General features: G+C 35.4%; 1 protein-coding gene across 1 annotated transcript in view; it reads left to right on the top strand.

The window, feature by feature from the left end:
* The window catches only part of SPAG17 (sperm associated antigen 17), a 3638922-nt gene that overhangs the window by 2510489 nt on the left and 1104954 nt on the right, over window positions 1-23479 (top strand). The window contains exon 31 of the mRNA XM_044071485.1: window positions 16057-16211. Coding sequence (XP_043927420.1) covers window positions 16057-16211 — 155 coding nt within the window. The remainder of the gene's footprint in view (window positions 1-16056; window positions 16212-23479) is intronic.

Below are 23479 nucleotides of genomic sequence, written 5' to 3'. Positions count from 1 at the left end.
AGTCCTTTATCCATGTATAAGTCATTAAGAAAACAGGCTCTACAGTGACTCCATGTACATATGGTTATATGCTGAATTACAGATTCCCTCTGAAGGCATGGCCTGCAGTGAATGCATAGTGCTGCCTGCAGTGACCCAGGTATGTGCACAGCATCAAGTAGACTTGAGTTCAGTAATTCGCAGGTGTTCTTGTTGTGCAAATTGAACTATTCAGAAACAATAATGAGTTGAGCCCTAATTAATATAATTACCATTCACAGCCAGATGAATCTGCAGCATATAGCATGATGACAGGCAGTGAGTCTCATTATTTTTTTTAATGTATCTTTTTTTTTATTTTACGCTCGCTAAACAGCAAAGTTGTGTTTAGCATGTGCAAACAAAATGGTGACTGCTTGTTTTTTTAGCTTTGTGCAGCTTAATATAGTGCCAAGCCATGGCAGACTTTTTTTTTTTTACTAGGCAATATGTAATACCCTTTTGAAGAACATTCATTCCCCAATAGGGTATCAATGTACATTTTGCCCATTATCTGAGCATATTTAATACCCAGTGATCTTGAAAATCGAGTCTGTTGTGCTGTCATGGTTTTCATAAAAATACCAAATATTCAAAACCTTTTTCACCTTCTAAGATACCACTCGACTGTAAATTTCTCTTGTGTAAACTACCTGGCAGCTTAGTTCCTTGTAATTATTTTGCACATCAGCCACACTTTGCTAAATAGCATCATGCAGTCATATGATTCATTTTGTAACTAATTAGTCGTCTTTCAAGCACTAATGCTGTTTAGATTCAAAAGTCAAGGCACAACTCTCATCTTTTGTCTAACTGCTTCCCTTGCAGCTTTTTCCATATCTGCCTCATAACCACTTGTTGATTTTCTTTGTTCACCGGGCTGTGACTCATTACCCACCTGGTGCCTGTCACACACCATGTGCCACTCAGAAAAAAATCTCCCCTTTCACTTTTCCCCATTGTTTCAAAGACGACAAACTACATTATCACTAGTGCCAAATGTTAGATCAAAAACCTACTTTAAACATAAAAATATGTACTTTTTTCTATAATATTTGACAGAGAACAAAATGATGTGACTACACTAAAAACACTTCAAGACTTCCCCATGCAGAGACTCTTACAATGTGATTTGCAAAAGTTTGTGTGGTCTATTTTCATCTGACCTTCTTTACCGTAGATACATTCATGGAATTTCTCACCTCCATCTACTGTTGTCAGAGGTTGCTTTTCTGTTTTGTTATATCTGTTGTGCATCTGTAAATGTTCTAGACCCATTGGCAACTGGTCTATTCTCTTGTAAGACTTCAACTTTTGTATCCTTCTGTCTAGCATCTACTTGAAAAGCAACTAGCTTATTAATGTCATAGTAGTTTAATGATGGAGCATTTGCAGTTATTTTCTTGAGCATCTTATAACCATTGTTCAAAGCTCCATTCTCCAGCTGTGCCTTGCTCTAACAGCTTGTTTCCTCAGACATACTAGGTACAAACTTTGCAAGATATTGCATCATTCTTAGTAACCTCTGTAATACCCGCGTTTCTTCTGGTCTTGCCATTTGTGAAATTCCTCAGATGTTTTTTTTCTGGATCATGTGTTAGTCCTTCCAATATTAGAATATGATCTATGTATTTCAGACTTGTCATTGATTTTGGATTTGATCTTATTAAGCTTGAAATTATACTAACATAAACTGTACAACAGCTGTTTCATACAGTTATAATGTTCTTTTACGGCCTTTTTGCACCCAACCCTACACTGCTGTATCATCAGATGTTCAATATTTAGATCACTGTTGCAGTAGCTTAAGCTATTTGGATCCTACCCTGTGACCAGCCAGCTTCCAAATCGTAAGGACACCTTCTACACATTCTATCAATAGCTTAAGGGGGAACTCCAATATTAAGACAGAGCAACAAATTTAGCCAGAGCTTTTTTGTTGCCACTTAAGTACATTCCTTCTGAGAAACTGTTTGTCGGCTATGTATTATTTATTTATTTATTTACTGACATCTGATTAACAGGAAAGTCTGACTGGGAAGGGGATTATTTTCACTGGAAGCCCAAGGAGAAGAGCTCCAAAGTATTATAAAACATTTTAAGAACAATAATTTTGCAGTCTTTAAAAATTATACAAAAACAGCTACAGTTTAAGTAATTATGCCAAATTAGACGTAATATGAAAACAATGGTTAAGAACAGATGCAAGTTATGTGACAATTTTTTAATAGTTACAGGAATTTTAGCCACTTTATAGAGAAACTAAACGTAATTTAGTATAATACAAACAGGAACTGCAATATAAAGTAAGAAACAAACCGGCTTATGGTATATTTAGAAATAAAGCCAGGGGAGGGAAATAAATTGACATAAGGAAGTGAGAATAAGGAGATTTAAGGTAGGAATAGGTATTTGTTCACATTTAGGGATATATTTTCTTTCTGGTGTTGAACAAGAACAGAACCAGCTTTCGGCTAGAAAGTCTTTCAGAATGGTTTTGAAGGATGGGAGGGAATGTAGTGACCTGATGAATAGAGATAAGGAGTTCTAGGCCTTAGTCACATGGTACAAGTACAGACAATGCCCAGCAGATTTGATAGGTTTGTGGACAAACATCAGTTTTTGATCACTGGATCGTAACGACTGACTGAGAACACAGTTGTGTAGAATGTTGTTTAGTGCTGGACAAGCAGATGGATTCTGGATAATTAAGTGGTAAGAAATTGTGTATGTGTTGGCTGATGGGGTAGTTTTAACCAGATTAGGCTTTTTAGTGCTATATAGTTGTGGATTCTGAAAGGAAATTTACTGCAAATTTAGTAACTTTGTTATAGCATTGGTCAAGTTTTGATTTTTGTGATGTCCAAGGTTATTAAGGATGGGGAGCACCATAAAGAAGTGTGGGAAGAGATAACTAGTGGCAATTGTAACTTTAGTACCAGTGAGAAAGTTTTTGGCTCTATGAAGCATCTCTAGTTTTTGCTAAGTTTTTCTTATGCAATTTTGTATATGCAGGTCAAATTTAAGATTATCATCCACTATCATACCTAATAATTTGCTATGAGAAGTGACTTCAGTAGTTGAATTATAAAGAGAGAGAACTTTAAATTTTGTTTTTCATTGGAGAGGGATTTGGGGACAAAAGTAGTTTTTCTAAGGGTTGAGCATGAGTTGTGAGTTACAAAGCCATGTTTCAGTGTCTGTTAAAGCTTCCTGTGTAATTTTTGTTATTAAAAATCCTATTGATCCATCAAGGCTGAGCACATAAGTCCCATCTGGGGAAAACTTTCACTAAAATGTGTTTTTTTTTTCCTGTGGACAACTTGTGTTTTTTGACTAAAATGTTGTGCGTGAGGAAACTAAATGTTTCTTGAGACTGCTGCTGCATGTGTAAGGAAGTTTGTGTGTAAATGCTCGTGTGAACTTTTTGCATAGAAAATCTATTTTTGACAGAATTTTCCCACACATTTTGTAAGTTTGTGGTTTGAGGGAAATATATTGTATTTCTGGGGGACTCTCAGTGGTTTGCGCATCTCTACTTTACTTTTACCAACTCATTCAGGCAGGGCAGGGTCTTATTTTGCCTTAACCTATGGAGAAGCTACTAGTCTCTGCAGTTTTACCTTCCCCGATCTGCAAGAAAAACAAAGCTGTCGTACAGACTTTAGGTCCCAGAATGGCTCCTACTGTGCTTTAGCCACTGGCAGGTGACTCTGCTTTGACTGCTCTTGGCTCCTCAGACCATTCCTCTTTTTATTCCCCCTGGTCCCTTTGGTTTAGCACCTATGGAGAAGTAAGAGGAAGGTAAGAGGGTTAGGGTAGGCACCTGGAGAAGTCAAATGAGCCTGGCAGTGTGTGTGCTATTATAATGAGAGGAGGGGCACATTGGTGAAGGAGAAATCTTACAAAGAGGAGACAATTGAAAAGGAGGGTTGTACAACCAACAGGGATGATCATTGACACAAACAAGGGATAGCCACTTCCACTGCAGCTGTAGGAATGCATTTGTTGGGTAAGGGAGAAACACTCTTGTCAGTATCAGGAGAAAGGGGCAGGTAAAGGTCCTTTACTCAGCTGGGAAAGGAACCCTGGCTCTATGATGAGTTGATGTCGATCTTCTTCCAGAGAGTTTCTCAGGAAAAGAGAACATTGTGAGAAAATCTTGCCTTCTCCCTGTTTCTATTTCAATGGACAAATATGATTTGCTAGAATTTCCTAAAGAACTCATTTCTGCCTTTTCCTTGCCAAGTACATCTTCGGGCAAGAAAGGAAAATGAGTTCTCTCTCTTTCAGAATGGAATTATTAGATAGAACAGCAAACATTGCATATGTATGGTTGTACTTCAGGAATTTCTTCTCAATCTGAATATTCTAATTCTGAGGAAAGCATTGTTTCAAATTTCCTTCTTGAAATTCCAGTTTGACAGAAAATGTATTGTGAATTGTTACACTTGGATATGCCTACATCTGCTACTATTCCTCCACTTTTCTTGCTTTAGAGAATGTTTTTTTTTCTCATTGCCTGTAGTTTATTTGTCGGTTACCCTCCTGCCCCCAAGAAATATGACTGGTTATATTTTTTCTTACCATAAAGCAGATCCAGCAGCGTTTTTCCTATCAAAAACTGCTGCTATCCCCATTCCTTCTGACAAGGATGGGAAAGCTTTTGACAAGTAGAGAAAGAAAGTGTATTTTGGTATTTTAACTTTCAGAATTTTAAAATGCTAAGCTCACATACTAAAGTATTTACTTTTATCTTTTAAGACTATGCAGAATTTAATTCTTAACCTTCCTTTTTTCTGAGGTAAAAACATTTTTGAATGCCTCTTTAATATCTGTGTCTCACATTACTAAGCATGTTTTAAAGTGAACATATGGTGCTACTGATACTTCTTTCTACAGCTGCTGTTTCTGGGTCAGTCATGAGAAGATTTGCTCGTCTTCCTTATTAAAATCTTCCTGAATATGTTAAAGCTAAAATTTAAAATATCCTTTAGACAAGGAACTTCTGTTTGGCTTTCTGCAGCTGCTGGGCTCAAAATTTGTAATGAAAGGGGAAAGATGATTCAATGAGTTACACAAATTTTCAATCCTTCTTTTTCTAGACAAATAAAAAGTTCCCTTCCTACTCAGCTCCCTTTTTCAAATAGCATTTCAAGCAGCAAGATGCTGTCATACAGGATTTTAAAAAGCAATGGAAAGGAGGCTCCAAAAAAAGGGAAAACCTCAAAGAATCAAGGACAGTTCTTCCAGTCACCATAACTATTTTACAGTTCAGGCTGCCCTCCCCTCACACCCTGACAATCTCTCCATTTCTGTGAGTCTTCATGTTTCCTTATGGCAGCAGATTGTTTCAGATAAATGAGTTCAAAAGTTAATTCAGGAGGGGTACGGTTAGCAATGGGAATCTCTCTCTCTCCTTTCCAGGAGACTCCTCCTTAGCCAGTAAACTACGTCTCCCTATTCCCTCTATTTCTGAATAAAAGTAATTTGCATGCTGCTGTAGAACCAGTGCCTAACTGCCAGTTGGGCAGATGCTTTTTTTTCAAGGATTTTTCTGATACCAAAGAGAGAAGAAAATTGGAGGTGTGTGCTATTCCTTTCTTTTCTAAATCTTTTTACCAAGATTCAAAAGTTTAAAATGTTATCCTTTCAGACCAATTTGCCTCTACTCCCTTTATTAGCTTTTATGGTAAAGCTAGACCCAAAGGTTGCCTATCATTACATTCCCATTTGCAAGCAGTTCTGATATTCCTTAACATTTTCTGCATCTGGCTGACATTATTAGTTCTCTGTCTTACCCTATGGAGTTTCCACTACACCAAGGATATTTGCAAAGAGTCTAGCTCCAGTAATTACTTATTGCACACTTCAAGACATTTGCATTCTTCCATATTTATTTGTAAGAAGTCTTTATCAACTGTTCAAATTCTTCTGTTCACTCTGGGTTTTCAAATCAATTTGCAGAAATCTTCTCAAATCCCTTCTCGTAAAATTGTTTTTTTGGGATGTCTGTTAGATTCTGTATTGGGAAGAGCTTTTCTTCCTCCAGACAAAGTAGACATTTTCTATCTGTTCTTCCTGAGTTTCTCCAATTAAAGACAGATATCTGCAAAGGAATTTCTTGGAATTTGGGGTACATGACATCTATGATTCTCATGCTTCCCCTGGCCTGACTCCACATGAGAAAAGCCAGTGGTACCTCAGATCAGTCTAGACTCAGCATCTTCACCCTCTATATTTTCAGAAACCTGTTTTGGAGTTTGTAGGGAGGGAGGTTCTCTGTTGGATAGGCCAGATCTCTTGCAGTCATTTTCCCTTGTGACTCCTCTCCAATCTGTCACTATAGTTTCAACAGATCTGACATGGAAGACTGTTTCCAAAGGTATGAATGTGTAAATTCTGTGGAACCAACAAGGCAGGCAGAAGCAAATAAATGTCAGTGAAATTATGGCAATGATGAATGCTTTAAAAGCTTTAATCATCTGCGTTTCCCAGGACCTCTGTTTGCACAAACAACACCAAAGTGATGTGCTACATAAAGAAATCATTGAGGTATCAGATCTTACCCTCTTTCCAGACTTGCTGATTGGAAGATTGCAACTCACCTCAGTTTGACTCTGTCATGATTGCAGATAAGCTAAGCAGGACATGTATAGATCCATCACAAATGGAAACTGCATCCTGGGTCTTCCAATAATTGATCCAACTGTAGGGAACAAGTTGTGTTTTGCACTCTTTCTTCTATCATTCATGCCTAAAGTTGTTTCTGAATATATCTTGAATCAAGCTACTAATCTCTGAGTGTTCTATCCTGTTCCATAAAACAAGGGAGAAAAGATTCTATATACTTTGGATGTACATAGGCAGCTCAGGTACTACCCTGACAGAACAAAGCCCTTTAGGAAAGCTGAACAGCTGTTAGTCTCCTATATAGGGGCTAAGAAAAGTCGACATGTCTCTAAGCAAACTATTGCATGATGGCTGTCTTCCACTATTATCCTTGCTTACTCCCACCATGGTAAATCTCTTCCAGGTAAAATTAAAGCTCACTCAACAGGGCCTTATCCTCTTTGATGCCATATTAGGAAGGGATGAATGCTAGAAGCATTCTGCAGGTAGCAACCTGGTCTTCTGTTCATATGTTCACAAAGCACTAGAAACTGGATTCCTTTTCAAGGTCCATAGCAGGCTTTGCTAGGATCATTCTCCAGGGGCTTCTGGATCCTTTTCTTTCCACATCCCAGTTAGGAAAAGCTTTGGAAATCTACCCCAAATGCCACTGAGGCAGTGGAAGTAACAAACCTAGTACAGTTACGTAAGTCCTACTTACCTGTAATAGTAGATGTTCGAATTCCTCACTGCCTCAGTGCAGCACCCACCCACTATCCCCCAGAGTATGCATAGTTGAGATGGGTTTAAATTTTTTTGAGTCAGCCGTTGTTAGATTTATTTTTTATATATGGTATTGTGATTGGCTTAAGATACTTTCATCTTCTTCTTTATGGAAATTAGAAAAGCCTGAACACTCACTTCCTGTTACAGCTGAAGGATTCCCTCGCAGAATATGCTCAGCCAGTTGTCTTTCACAGAGAGAGAGAGAGAGGGAAAGGCGTCTGAGCTTTTAAGAACTGACCAGTACTGGGTTACCTTGGCAGATAAACCAAACTGCCACTGAGGCACTGAAGAATTCAAACACCTGCTGCTACAGGTAAGTAGGACTTGTGCAACTGTACTTTCTCCATTTTTTTCAATCTAGCTGAAGGCAATTACCATAGGCTTTCTCACAGACTGAATATGCTCACGCAAGACAGAAATTATTTGATACACTTCAGCTTGGAAACTCTTCCCCTAACTGCCTGGATGATATAATTTTGATAACTTTTAGCCACAGGTTTTTTTTTCCTGAGGAGTTGCAGCAGGCACTAAAAGAGGTGAAAAAAACACAGCTACTAGAAAGTCATATATGTGTAAGTGGAAATGATTTTCTAGGTGATGCTAGTCCAGAACTCTATTCAGACCTGGCTGCCTCTGGTTCTTGAGTATTTGCATGAGTTACTGTCTTCTGGCCTTTCTTTTTCCCCTTACAAGTCCCCCTAGGTCTAACCATTCTCAAGTAATAATTTCTGAAGTTACATTATTACACAATATTACAGGTTCTTAGTGTTGAATGTTTGTAACAAAGATGATTTATAGATTAAAAGCACATTTTAACTTTAATATTTAAATTAGCACTTAAAATAATAATTAAATAATTAATTAGCTTGCACTGTGATTGGTGGAAGGGTTTACATATGGTGAGTATTTTATTGTGTAAAGCGACTCTGATGAAGTCTAAAAGATATGGACAAAAGTGCTTAGTTGCTTGTTTAATAAACTTCATGATGTTACAGTGACTTTATCGTTCTAAGTGTTCCTTTTTATTTATTTATTTATTTATTTTTAGTTTAGTTTAGTTTTACATTTTTCTGGTTCTCGCCCTCACTAGCGTTCTGTTAACCACTGTATTCCACACCCTTGTAGTTCACTAATTAAGGATCTGGACAATATGGACATACAAATTAGTAATTTTTCTGTAGCCAGCCTGGTGGATATGGGTATCTTAAAGCAATGTACCAATTGTCTCATATTTACTGATAACCACTTAATCCTTAAAGTAACCGATACAGTATATGAGAGGTGTACATACACAATATCACTGGAGGCTAAGCTATTGCACAGAAGCGCACATCAGGTTGTTGAAATAATGCACACAGCACTTCCCACACATAGCACACAACACACACAACAGACGCATAGACCAACATATGCTGAGGCACTTACATGCAGTCACCTAATAAAAATAGACCTCCTAGAACACCCATCAACAAATTTATCTTCAGCAAAACCAAAAGCATTCAACAAAAGCAACACCTAACACAATACACAGAGCCTCGGTCAGTGGAGCCCCAAATACAAAGCCAACAGAGCAAGGAAACACATGGCCCAGGAGTCTAGTCATAGGGAACTCCATTCTAAGACATACTGATGCCCCTTTAACCAGGTTGAACAAGGAGACGATAACAGTTAATTGCCTATATGGAGCCAGGATCCACCAAATAACACATGCACTCAAGTCACTACACTGCAGGTACTAGTATGACTCTATATCATAGTCCATGTAGGGGAAAATGACCTGAGACGTACCTCCCTAGACAATATGAAGAAAGACATTAAAGCTCTCTCTGACTATGTGTCTGGGGCTGGTATGAGCCTAGCACTGAGCAGCATATTACCTTCACCAAGGATGATCCCACAATACCAACAAAAGGTGACTGATTTTAACAATTTGCTGAATTTCTGGTGTCATTCTAAGGGGTTCCAATATTTGTCTGCACTTGTCCACTCTAGTCTTTTAAATACTTTGAAAACGTATCCTCCCCCCAAATAATCTTTTTTTTTTTTTTTTAGGTAATGCCATATTTACAAACCTACTGATATAGCAAAATCAACTCAACTGAACCTCAAGGTGGTACTACTGCTCAATGCCAGAAGCCTAAACAAAAAGCTAAACTCCCTCCAAGCTTTCCTCACCTTGGAGAATACAGACATCTGTGTGGTTACCAAGATGGTTTAAAGCTGCAGACAGTACCCTGACAGTGCAAGGTTTCAGTACTTTCCCCACTTTAAGATCAATAGCTGCACAGATAGGGACTAAAGGCGGAGATGTCTCAATATACATCAATAACAAGCATACCTCAAGGTTGGTTAAAAAGGATGATAAGCTAGAATTTATTCACGTGTAGATCACCATAGAGAAAATCCCATATCATATCCTAGCAAGCTGCAGGTCACCCTGTATGTCCCACAAAACTCATAGCTCATAGTTAAACATACTGGAGACACTTTGCCATCCAACCTAATGATTTACTCAAGGGGACTTTAATTACCCTTCTGTAGACTAGGAATCCTGAACAATGCCAAATCTGCAGATACAGAGATTCCTGGACTTTGTAAATACAAACACCCTTAACCAGGTAGTGCATACACTCACTAGAGGTTCCAACATAATGGATCTCACTCTCATGTCGATACAAAAATGGAAGAACGCTGCAACACCCCCAGTGTCACATCCTCCCTGGTAAGGCCTGACTATAAATCTATCTTCTTTGAAATCAAAGTGAGCTTGGTAACCCCAGTAAATCCAGTAACAGTTAGGAACTATTCCAAGGCAAATTACCTTTCATTAAGCAATAGTTTGTCAAACTTCAATTCCCCTCTAAACCCAGAGAATGCAGCAGCCTATGCAGAATTGTACACAGAAAAACTCTGTGCAACCATGTCAGTGGCTGCTTAGAGGCTGCTGTACCTACAAGGCATAAGCCTGAAACTAACTGCAAAAACAAACCACCCTGGTGGCATCCAAATTAAACAGGTTATACAACAAAAGGAAAAAATCATGGCTAAAATCAGGAAATGTAACTCCAATAACAATAAGAACTCTCTTATCAAAATAATTAGGGAGCTAAGAGGGCTAATTAAGCCCAATAAAGCAAATTTTGAGGTCAAGAGAACTTCCCAGGCAAAAGACAACAATAAGGCCTTCTTCAGCTATGTCAGAAGCCTCAGTGTGTTGAACTGGTGGTTAACGCAGCCACATTCACTGAGCCATGTTATATAGAAAATCTGCTGGCTGACAAAATCAGTTCCAACTTTACCCCCAACTCACCCCCAGCCACCTCCCAAAAATACCTTCAAACATAACCCCTCAAACTATACATAGAGAGGAAGTCTTAGCTGCATTCGCTAAGGCTGATAACACAACCTCAGTGGGCCCTAATAATATCCTGGGATGTCTCCTGAAAAGGGTAAAATATGATCTATCAGGGCCACTGGAGTTATTATTTAACTATAGTCTTAAAAAAGGCTTTATGCCACAAGAATTGGGGACTGCAACGGTCATCATTCTTCATAAGGGCGGACCATCAACAGATGTGAGAAACTACAGACCCATTATTCTGACTAGTCTTACATGCAAAACCATGGAAAGACTTATCATAGAAATGATCAGCAAAGACATAGGAGACCTTCAGACACTTAGAAAGACCATAGTGGTCATTATCCTAGTATACACCTATGAACCTGATATGCAGGAAAGCTTTGATGTTATGCTTATTGATTGCGGCTTCTCTCCTTATGTTTACAAATATGCTTTTTTGCAGCTTATTCTGTTACAGAGCTGCAGTCTTATCTATGCCTAATGAAAGAAACTATTGACAGTAGAGTGGCTGCATGACAGAAAGAGATGCAGCTTCTGATTATGACACAGCCAACCTGAGTTTGATTAATGGCTTATGTTCTCAAGTAGCCAGACAAAGAGGGATAAGCGCTAAGGATAGCTTAATCATCCTGAGGGAGTGGGGTGTTGATTCTGTCTTAAACAAGAGAACCTACTGGGGGAGGATGGGCGTGCACTGCATATTCTCATGAAACACTAGAGCATGACCATAACAAATGAATTTATCCCTTTCAGTCCATTTCAGGTGAGGGCTTGTTGAAACAGACATTTTTATGGACTTTCCAGCTAAAATGAGGAGTACTGAAAGAAACTCTAGACTCTCCTCGACCCCCCAAAATGAAGTCCAGTCTCCCTTGGTTCACATCTCTGTTCACAGCTTTCCCTAAAGCAGTTACAAGGATGGTATTAAATGGACCTGACTTTCATGAGAAGCAAGACTCAGTGGTCAAGGGAGAGGATGGAGGCCTAAAAGATAATGCACAAGAAATTATTGTGTTTTCAATTGAGGTCATGGGCCTCTTTGTGGATTCATTTAGAATTGATGAAAACAGGTCAGAACTTTTACCCTCACAACTAGTAAGAAAATAGACTTTTCCTGCTGGAGATAAGCTTTTACCAATCCAGAAGAGCAAGCTGCATATAAGGAAATATGACAATTCAGTGAAAGTGTCTTTCTTGGCAAAAGATTTGCTGACTGCAACATCAACAAAAAAAACTAAGTTGACTTTTACAAGCACTTACTTTTTACTTGTTAACATCTCTGTAGTTGAACAAAAATGTTTCAGCAAACACAAACAATTACAGTTTTCAATGTGGGAGCAAAGATCCCCAGCTTTCACGTGCGGGGGTAGGGGGGGCATCTCTTCAAAGGTTTAATATTATAGTAAGTACCTTATATAAGTGTATGTTTAGCCTTTTTATCCCCATTTTCTAAAGCTGTAGAAACCTTTGCCGTTTGTAGACCCTACAAAAATAAATTGGCACACATTTTCTGGGCTAAAGTCAACAGGAAGTGTGATTAGCATTTTTGTTTCATTTCCTCCTACGACTTATTCTGACTGGTTTACTGTTTTTCATTTTGTTATGACACAGTAACAAGCCTTTTCAAGAGGTTATTCGACTGCAATTTTGATTCATATCCTGCTGCTTATATAGTACTTTTGGTGACCTTTAGAAGCTGATGACCATGAGATTGTAATCTGACTCTCTGCTTGCACTTTAGTCATTATAAACATGAGTGAAAATATAGGATGGGGAAAAGTTTTGCTGCAGCAATTATCCAGTTATTCAAAATATGATGGCCAGAATCTCTACCTAACTTTAAATGCAATTCTACCCAAATGAGAGAGAGAGAGGGAGAGAAAAGTTTTGCTGCAGTACTTATCCAGTTATCCAAAATATGATGGCCAGAATCTATAACCTAACTTTAAATGCAGTTCTACCCAAATAGAGAGAGAGAGAGAGATAGATGAGTGGTGGAAGTAATATAGTACAGTTCTGGGATGACTGTCATGAATTCGCCTTAAATGTAGATATTTAAATCCATCTCTGGCTCTTCAAAAGGGGCCCCCTCTTTTTATTGCCTTTTCTTGCTGTTAGGCTCCTTAAGTTTCTCTTGTGTTGTACTGTCCTTCTGCCTTACTGTAATATATTGGTAGTGTACTTGTGTGGGTTTTGAGGTAGTTATACAGTCTCTCAAGTCTTGTGTACAGATCAAAGGTCTAAGAATGAAAATGGTTGTAAAAAGGCACATTCTCAATATTAATTCTAAGCAGTGACATTCAAGTAGTATGCAGAGTACTAGTCTGGTATGACACAGATTTGCAATGCATTATGTGTCAAGGGACTGGCATCTTCTCTATATGCCATCTGATGCAACAAGTAATAGCAGTGACAGACCTTTACAAAAGTAGACCATTTGTATTGTTTAAAATCCTGGTAATATCATGCTTATAAATTGATGTGGGCCAATTACTGGGGTAATGCTGCAAAAGAACTGAGTTCTGTAGATGCATTCTTAATTCAGATTCCCAGATAGGGTAAAGGACATCTCATGCAGAAAATGAGTACCTGCAGGAAAGGGATACTTTTGGATAAATATGAGCTATCAGATGCCTGCTTGGCAAGGTCTATTTCATATATGACTTAAGAGATGAAGCCAAATGGTATCAAACATCTCCTTTTATGATGGATTCCTCACATAACTAAACTCTCTTTCTTGCTCATTTTTGTTTCTTGTATATTAAATTTGTTACTATAGAGCTCTCCGCCACAAAATGCAACTGATTTAGAATGTTTTCCAGTTTGAATGCAAGCATTTTTAATAGTAATGTAAGAGTGTGAGGGAGTAATCTTTTGGAGAATGTGTTGGATCTTAGCTTGAAGGGTTTGATTATCAGATCAGTACTTCTTGTAGATGCCTACAATGGCAAAATTGGTTTAAGTTATTTTTGTATTAACAAAATAATTTTATGGGAAACCAGTTAACTGTGTTCATTTTAATTCAAAGGCTATGAAACTGGACACAGAAAATGATTAGTAGCATACCTCTCAACTGTACAGATTTCCACAGAATGTCCAGATTTTTGCCTCATATGCTTGGTCCGTTTTTCATAAAATTGTGTTTTTTCTGGCAAATTAGTGGCAAATCATTAAATATTGACAGTAGAAAATAATGACAGACATTGAGTTTCAGACTTCATACCCTTCAGAAAAATTCATGCTAATGAAAAAAAAAATTATTCTATCAACTTTCTAATATTTTAAAAATGTCCCTATTTTTGGGCCTTTGTCTCACATTTATTTATGGCTTTGTCCAGATTTCTTATTTTAAGAAGTTGAGAGGTATGATTAGTAGTAGAGTACATTTAGATATAACAATGGTTATCTGTGGGTTGCCTTAGTGGACATTGCCGGGGCTAATCTTTTTCACTTATTATTCAAGTGATATTGTGAAAAGCCTGGGATGAAAAGTGTGTCTTTTTGCTGATGACACAAAGATATATATTAAATTTGAGGATGATGAGCGAGTAGAAAGGATACAAATAACCTTGGCAGTATTGGTGGAATGGTCTTTGCAAAAAAAAAAAAAAACAAAAAGGCAAAATAGTGGATCTGGGAAGCAGAAACTTGGATAAGAAGTACAAAGCTCTAGAGGAAGCAGTAATAACAATTATAGTAAAGATAACTTGAAGTAGATGTATATGTATATTACATAAATTAAAGGTATGCCTGAAATTTGAGAAAACATTGAGACATGCTGTTAGCATACTGACATGCAAAGGAAAAAGTATCATCAATAGAAAACAAGTAACTGTATCCCTCTTTCCAGACCCCTAAGGTTGTATGTGTTGTTCTGCAGAACTCACATTTTCCAGGGCATGTAAGCAAGAGGCATTTTAGAAGAGGGCAACAAGAATAGTTCATTGAATGCATGCATAATCATAAGAAGCAAGGACAGAAGGATGTGTATCAGAAGCACTTAAATACTTTGAGGAGGTGACCCACAGAGTCCATGTGAATATATGTAAAAAAGAAAGAAATGCATAAGAGCTAAAGGGTGAAACTTGTTTTACAACATGAACATTTCAAGAGAGCTACAGTATGAACATTTTTCACAGAAAGAGTGGTAGTGTGAAAAACATGATAAAACCCAAGAATGCATGCCAGATGTGAGATATTTTTTAAAATATTGAGGAAACTGAGTCAGTGTTTAAGTACAGATAGTGGCTTATAAACTCAATGAAAAATGGCAGACTACGAGAGTCAAGTAGCCCTCATCTCACATCAAAATCTATGTTTTTGTGTAGGCTAATGATCACTGTATAAAGCAGGTCATTTTTCTTTTCTTTTGTTCTTTCGTTTTTAGCTTTTTATTAAGATGCATGCAAAAAATATATGTATACTACATTAATTCTGCCTTCTTTCTACAGGTGTAACATGCTTCATTTACCCTCCTTATATTATGTTTCAGAAAATTGATGAAGTAATAATAACATGCAGACCTATGAGCCTTATGTGAGAGTAGATAACTGACTAATTGGCTTTACATGGTTATTAGTTATTTTGACTTTCTTTCATCATTTCATCATCTGATTTTCTTTGCATCATTTACTGTGAAGGCAGGTTAGGCCAAAGCACCATTAATATTTTAAATTACTTTAATATATATTTTTTATTTTTTATCAGAATATTGCTGTTAGTCTATGAATCTTTCCAGTTTGCCAGTTGCCTGAGTTTTCTTATTGGCAAACACTGGTTTCTTTTTAAAAAATAATTCTGATGTATACTAACACTTATTCATATGTCTCCTTGCATGAAAATGTTTTACTTGAGATGTTTTGGTGGAATATTTACGTGTACATGAGGACTAATTTTCTGTTGCGTACTGACTAAAATGCTGAAATTGACCTTGTCACCCTGATACTATGGCTTTTATGAACTTTCTGGCAATTTGTGATACAAGTTTTTTAAAAAGAGTATAGGTATCAACAATTAAAATTAATGGGGGGGGGTCTTAACTCTCTAGGATTCAGTGTTACAGGTTTGTTAATTTGTTTTTATATGTAATTTTCTGGAGTTCCCACCATTCTTGTAATTGTAATTCACCTGAATTTTTTAAGTATGTTTCAGACCAGTGGTAGAAATTTTGCTTTCTAGTGATGTGATTGACTGCTTGAATAGCTGCTATATAATTTGTTTTATGGAATACCCTCTTAATGGTGCAGATAATTTTTTTTTTATTTTGTTCTTTCTTGTAGGTGAAACACCAATGAAAGTGAAAAGAAAAATTAAACATGTTTGCATTGAGTGCATAGAATTTGCATCTGTCTTAATGAACTGTGAAGATGGCACTTGTGAAACCATCTTTGGAGACGGGACTACCATTGTTGCAAAACCACAAGGGACATACGAGGCAAGTCTTCTTTATAATATTATACTTATTAATTTAATGGGCATGGATGAACTTCATTTGTTTCTTTTCAAATTAAAGTTAATGTGGTTAGAAAATTTTCACCCTCTTATACAGTGTAATAGTACGCACACCCTGTTCTAATAGAAATGAAAAATAAAAGGATGAAAAGCTGTCTTACTTAATCATTATTTGAAATGGTCCTTTAATGACCCAAGGGTAGTGAGCTTGAGTACTGCAGACATATTTTTCTTTATGCTTGTTCCAGAAGTATGCATTACTGGGCTAGTTGTTTCCATTGTGAAGTAATTTAAAAATGGTAAAACTTACCTACTTAATATGTATCTGAAGCCAGAAAAGGAAGCAAGTAACTTTTTTTTAGTTCTTACCCCCCTGTGCCTGCCAACTATCAGACCCACTCTCATATAATCAGCCTATTTGTTCCCTATACCTGTCCTGGGAAGAGCTGGGAATGAGAGGTTGCCATTGAGGCAGCCATCAGGGATGGTTTGAAGTTTTCTTGTTTTTATACCTAGCTCTGACCATGCATGTACAATGAAGTGCCAAGGGAGAGGGGAATATGCAGTGGACAGATGGCAAGAGATATCCTTCTCACTTCCACAATGGGCGTTCCTTCCAAGCAGCCCTGTCCCTCTCCATAACAAGAACAGTAGTCCCCCCATCACCATCATGGAAATCATACTGCTCATTATTCCACTAAATGCATGTAAAACCCTTCTTTCTCCCTGGGATAAGTTAATGGGCCCTACCCCTTCACTCTTACTACTCTCTGCTTGACTTCAACTTGAACCTGAGTCACTTGGATCACAGTAAGGGCTACATCCTTCTGTACCACAGGGCCAAGCAATGGAAATTATTAATTTCTTTTGTAGGTAACATCAAGCTGCAAAACCAGTAGTTGGAAACAAGTTTTTGCAAATGTGATAATTTATAATAGAGAGGACATACATGCAGGGATTGATGCCTTTTCAAGTATAATGCCACATTTGTTTCTTTGTATGAAAGAACATTTTGCTCATGCTTCTTAACCTTTGTATCACTTTTTTGTTACATGCATGCTGTTGTAGATTGCATGCCTTTCATATGTTCTGTTTTTTTGTACTGTATCTTCTCCCATCATTTGCAAACTCGCAACCATAAGCTTCCCTCAGAATTTATCCCATTTGTCATCCCAACATTATTCTGCTTATCAGTGAGAACTGCAGTGGGATATGTGATGATGTTTGGGCCATCATGCAGAAGAGTTACAAGGTTTTGCTTCTGACTTTTCTCTTCCCTGTGATAATCCATTTTTTTCTTTTAAGGATAGGAGGATGGATAAGGATATCAGTTGTTTGACTATGATGCTTATGAGCTTATAACTCACTTTATTTTCTAGATGACTATCACTGGTGAAGTCACACCCTGACCCCATGTGCAAAAAATGAGAAAAAGGGTTGTAGGTGGATGGATGGATTTTCCTTGTTTGTTCTGATGTAGTTTGTTAAACATATGTAGTTAGTAGTTTAGAGAGAAGTTTATAAGATTTAGTTGTAAACTGATTATCCATTGCCTTTTATTAGAAGGACAACATTGTCAAGCAGTTTGATAGTCAGATTTATAGAAATAATATCCATGTAAATCTTTATGCCTTTATATTCCAAGCTTCTTCTACACTCCTCTAAAAATATTTTAAATACAATTTGTATTAATTTAACATATATACACAGAAAAGAAGAAATTCAACTTCACATATTATTATAATACAAAGATAGGAATACACTGAATTATCAAGGTAATATTATACTATTAACACATTAAGAATATTGGTATTTCAATAGAAACATTTCAAGGCTATCCCAAAAACTAAATGTCTTACTATGATTTATAGAGCTTATTCTGATAATTTCTTTTTTAGTTTTACATAGTATTTTGTTAAATTTAAAAATTATTTGAATGTAGGAACTTAGTTCAGTTTTAATTTTTTGCAATGACTTTTCTGTCCACTGCCAAGAAAGCCCAAAAGAGTCTTTGCTGTTTGGCTTTTACAGATACAGGAAGTGGAACATTCATTACTATTACTGATCTAGTTAAAAAATAACTATCAGACCATAACACCTAAAAAACATAGTTATCTCTTTCCAATATACATTTAAATTTTCACAATCCATAAACATGTGTCCTATCAGCTTTTACATCTTTACTACTTCTCCAACAAACTGAAGAAGTCATTTTACTAAATGTAGTGATTTTATATGGAGTAAAAAAACATTCTGGGTATATATTTCTACATAATAACTTTCAAGTATAAACTTGAAGCAGTTTAACTGATTAAAGTATCAAAGCTTTATTCTTATCATCTATTGAGTGACTCATTCCACCACTATATAAAAAGTACTAGAATAATTTTGCATCAAAATTATTATTATTATTATTTATAATTAACTTATATAGCTTGGACAAGCTTCCCTTGTATGTCAGTTGACCTTTGATAACAGCATTCATCTATTCATATAATGAGGGAATAATGTTCTGTTCCTCTTCACTCGTATTATCCACAAATTCATTTAATTTCTTAATGATGGATAACATTAACTGGTTAGCAGATTAGGCCAACTTATATTCTTTCATTAAATATTGTGGGGACATAGCTTTTCTTTTTTCAAAGCAATCACACCATAATACTAATCCATTCCTTTTTAGTAAATTCATTTTAACATTGTTCTGAGTTTCCTTAAATCTAGATCAATGTGCAATATGAAAACACATACATTTCCATTTTGATATTAATGGAGTTGTAAAAACATATTTCTTAACCGTTTTAAGAATTAATTTCATATATGCATACTCTAAAGATTGAAATGAATTTCCTTCTAAGGTAAATTTTGTTAACCAGATGAAAATATTATTACATATTTCAAATTTACCATCTTTAATAAACTTAAAAGAATTGAGTTTAATTTGCTCCTGGATAGTTTTCCATTGACTAGTATAGGTTGAGTCTATCCAGACTATAACAGAGTTAAAACTTGCAGCAATGGAATAAAAATCTGGGAAGCTAATACTACCATACTTCCATAATTTTATATGATTTCTATAAGCAATTATCAGCTTTTTAGGATGCCATAAGAATGAAGTTAACATTTTTTTCCATTTTCTTTAAAGTTGTTTGTCAGCTATTAAAGCTACTGAATGCAATAAAATCTTAGGTAATATAATAATTTTAATTAGTATTAGTATTAACCTATCCTCAAAAGTTAAAAAAAAAAATTTTTTTAATAAGAAGTAACATTTCTTCAATTACTTTTTCAAAATTACTGTTAACCATCTTACTCACATCTGGATAGATTTTTATTCTTAAATATTTTAATTATTTTCCTTCCCTGTTATATTTATATTTAACCTTAAACTTACTATTGAGTAATTGATTTAACACCAAAGTTTCAGTTTTATTGATATTAAATTTCAGCAGTGATACTTCTTGAAACTTTACAATTTCCCCGTCTATTTCTTTGATCAAATAATTTAAATCTCCTACAGTTAGTACAATATCATCTGCAAAAAGCTGTATTTTAGCTTGACAAGCTCTATTAATTGAGAATCCATCAATTTTTCCATAGCTTCTTATACTATTAGCTAAGGATGTGATAACTAATGTAAATAGCAAAGGGGACAAGGGACAATCATGTTGTGTGCCTTTGTTTAATGTGAATCCTCGAGAAATGTAAGACCCAATTTTAATATATGCTTTGGATCTCTCTGCATTTTTTTTAATATTCCATTAAACTGTTCTGGAAATGCAAATGCTTTTGACATTTTACACAAGTAGTTCCAATTTACAGAATCAAAAGCTCTCCTGATATCTAAGTTAATTAGAGCCAGTTTCTTGTTCATTCCATTTGCTAAATCTAAAATAGTTACTACTCTTTCTATATTATTATACATTAATCTATTGACTATAAATCCTGTTTGATCTTTATCAATTAATCTACTATATCCCTTAATCTTGTGGTGAAAATAGAAGTAAATATTTTATAGTCTACATTTAATAATGAAATAGGTCTTTCCTTGTTTAAGTATATGTGAGATTAAAGAAAATTTCTATGAAGGAAGAATTATTATGTCACCCTGAATCATTATGTAAATGTCACTCAGTAATTCTAAAATATGTAACAGAAACAGACTATATAATTCCATGTTTAAACCATCTAACCCTGGAGCTTTACACTTTTTTATCTTTTTAAAGCTGCTTTAACTTCTATCAGGTAATAGGCATATTCAACTGAAATATTTATTAGTCATTTAGTTTACAAGTAACATTTTTCTTTAAATAATTGTTAATTTTGTAATCATCAGGATTATTGTTTTTATCTTTATTAATATTGTCATGGAAGTTTTTAAAAATATTACATTGAAACCCTTCCTCTATATCTGAAGTAAGCTTATTAGTGTAAGGATTTCAGATATTATCAATATGTGCCCTTTTACTTAACATTTACTTCTATTGGTTAATCTGTGTAGATTTTTTGAAGTCATTGCATAACTATGTAATTTTATTTTTTCTAAATCTAGTCCCACTTTATGCATTAAAACTGTTTGATATTTTGTCATAAATTTTTTAATGATTTCAATATTATCTAATTTTTCATTGTTCAAACCTCACTTTGTGTGTTTTATCTTGTATTTCTAACAACTCTTTATCCCATTCTTTAATTTTATTACTAGCTCATGTTCCCATTTTATCTTTAATATGCATTTTTAAGGAGTCCCATAGTATGACTTTAGTAATCTCACCATTGTCATTCAAAGGTAAAAAAATCCTCAATTTATTCCTTAAGGTAATTCTTAAACTCTTTTAATGTCATCATGTATACTGGGATTCTATAAATAATCTAAAAATTCCTTATATCCATTACTGTATTAAGAGTCTATATCACACAGTCGAAGTTTTATAACTTCGAACACGGAATGTTTGAACCATTCCATTTGACTTTACAAAACTTCGACTAGTGATAAAAAAAAAAGAAGTAAAAACAAAATAAACTGTTGTAAGCACCCCCCACACCCCCGCTACTTAAATATACCAACTTCAAGATCGCACCACATTGAAATGAACAGAAACCTCCCCTTACGGAGATTTCCATTTTAGCACTCAAACTTGTACAAGTTAGGACCTATGGTCTCAACCATATGGGGTTCAAACTTGTACAAGTTCGACTATGTGATAGGAACCCCTGTATTAATACTTACTGCATTATGATCAGCTAGAGGGCAAGAAATAGTTTTAAAATAATTCACTTTATTATGTAAATCTATAGAGGCATAAATATTATCAGTTCTAGTCTGCATCCCGTGTGCATAAGAATAATGAGCAAAGAACAACTTGTCTTCTGCTTTTACCATATAAATACTAATCCATCTATTTAGTGCTTTAGCTGACAGTAGCATTTTAGCTTTCTTCTGTTCACTTATATCTTCTATACTAGATATGCAGTTAAAATACTCTGCTAAAATTAAACTACCCTTCCAATGACTTTGTAGTAAGTTTAAGTGATCTTTAGCCACCCTTGCACCTGTGCCAGGAATCCAGTAAAAATTAGCTAATGTATAGAGTTTGCCATTGTATTTAACTATTACAAATGTATGCATTCCTTTAGCATCATTAAAGAATTTCATGACCTTAGGATTGCAGATAATTTTCTACAAAGTGTAGCAGTTACTTTCCTCTTTTTGTTATAAGAAGCAGATGATAACATTTCATAACCCAAGTTATTTAAATATTATATATCTTTATCTGTTGAGGGAGTCCCATGCAAGACTGTAATGTCTTCCCTATTTAATTTTAGATATCTCATTAGTGATTTCCTTTTGTTGCATTATTCAGTCCATTTACATTAACAGATAATAGATTAAAACTATCCATACTGTGAATTTAAAAAGATTTCATTTAAAAAGTAATGACACATTTATCCACCATATTCATTTAATTATATATGACTGTAATGTACTCCTCTGACACTATTTTGACATTCCAGTTTTTCTGAATTCTTCCTTTCTACAAACTTTCTTTCAGCTTTTCCCAGTTAGGGGTCACCACAGCAGATCACCAGTCTGTTTATGATTGGCAGTGGATTTTTACAGAGTCGAGTTGACAGCCCAGTGGTCAACCTTCAGAGAAGGCACAAACAGACTCACGCACCTACCTGCATGTCTTTTAAAGTTCAGTCAATCACAGGGAAGACATGCAGACTCCACACTGAAGGCACTCCAGCTGAGAATCGAACTAGAGAACCTCTTGCTGTGAGAAGACAATGCTAATCACTGCACCACTGCAGCCATTCTTCCTTTCTAGAAACTAAACTACTAAAAATCAAAAATAACAAAAACAAAGGCAAGTCTACAACTATAACTGTATATAATACTAATAAAACACAATCTATTATGTATACCAAAGTTCCTAGTCTGCCTATTGAATAGTCAAACTACTCAACTATTGTTCTATCTAGCTCTGGCATCGGGTGGCATGATGCCAGGGTAATTCTATGGGCTAGGCTTGTAAAGGCTCCAGGACCATTAGCCTAGTACACACCTATGAACCTATGAACCTATGAGACTTGAAAATTCATCCAAAAATGTAGCCAAAAGCTACCATGACTTACAAATATTTAATATAATATTTTATGGGTCCATATTGGATTACTGAAGTTTCAAAACTTCAAACACCATACAGCCAAGACCATGTAATCAAAGTTTGAAACTTTGAACGTTTTGAATGGAGATCGCTGTACAGTGCAGAATGGGACATTTGTCATTTTCCTCACATTACTGTGATCTTGGAGTTGGTAAATTTGGGATGCAGGGGGCTCCCCCCCTGCAAAAATGTAAAAAGAAAAAGTTTTGTTTTTATTTTCAAAACTTTGATCATATGGTCTCAGCCCTATGATGTACGAAGTTTTGAAACGTAGGTAATCCAATAGGGACCCTATTATATATAAGTCAAAAATAATAAAAGACTATTAATTTAGTTATATATTTACCTTTAAAATGATTCCCCATTGCTACATACAAGTTTAATAATCCTCTTCTATTAATCATATACATTAAATAATCTAACAAATATTATACTATATATATATATATATATATATATATATATATATATATATATATTTATAGAATAGTAGTATAAATTACCCATTTGATATTCCTAAATTATTCACTCATTCAACATTGTTATAACTAGATTTCTAAATAAATAAGTATAAGAGAGT

This window comes from Protopterus annectens, chromosome 5.part0 (genome assembly GCF_019279795.1).
Source record: "Protopterus annectens isolate FY-2018-M chromosome 5.part0, PAN1.0, whole genome shotgun sequence".
Taxonomy (NCBI): Eukaryota; Metazoa; Chordata; order Ceratodontiformes; family Protopteridae; genus Protopterus; species Protopterus annectens.
Note: the sequence above shows the minus strand (reverse complement) of the source record. Positions and strands in the feature narration are given on the sequence as shown.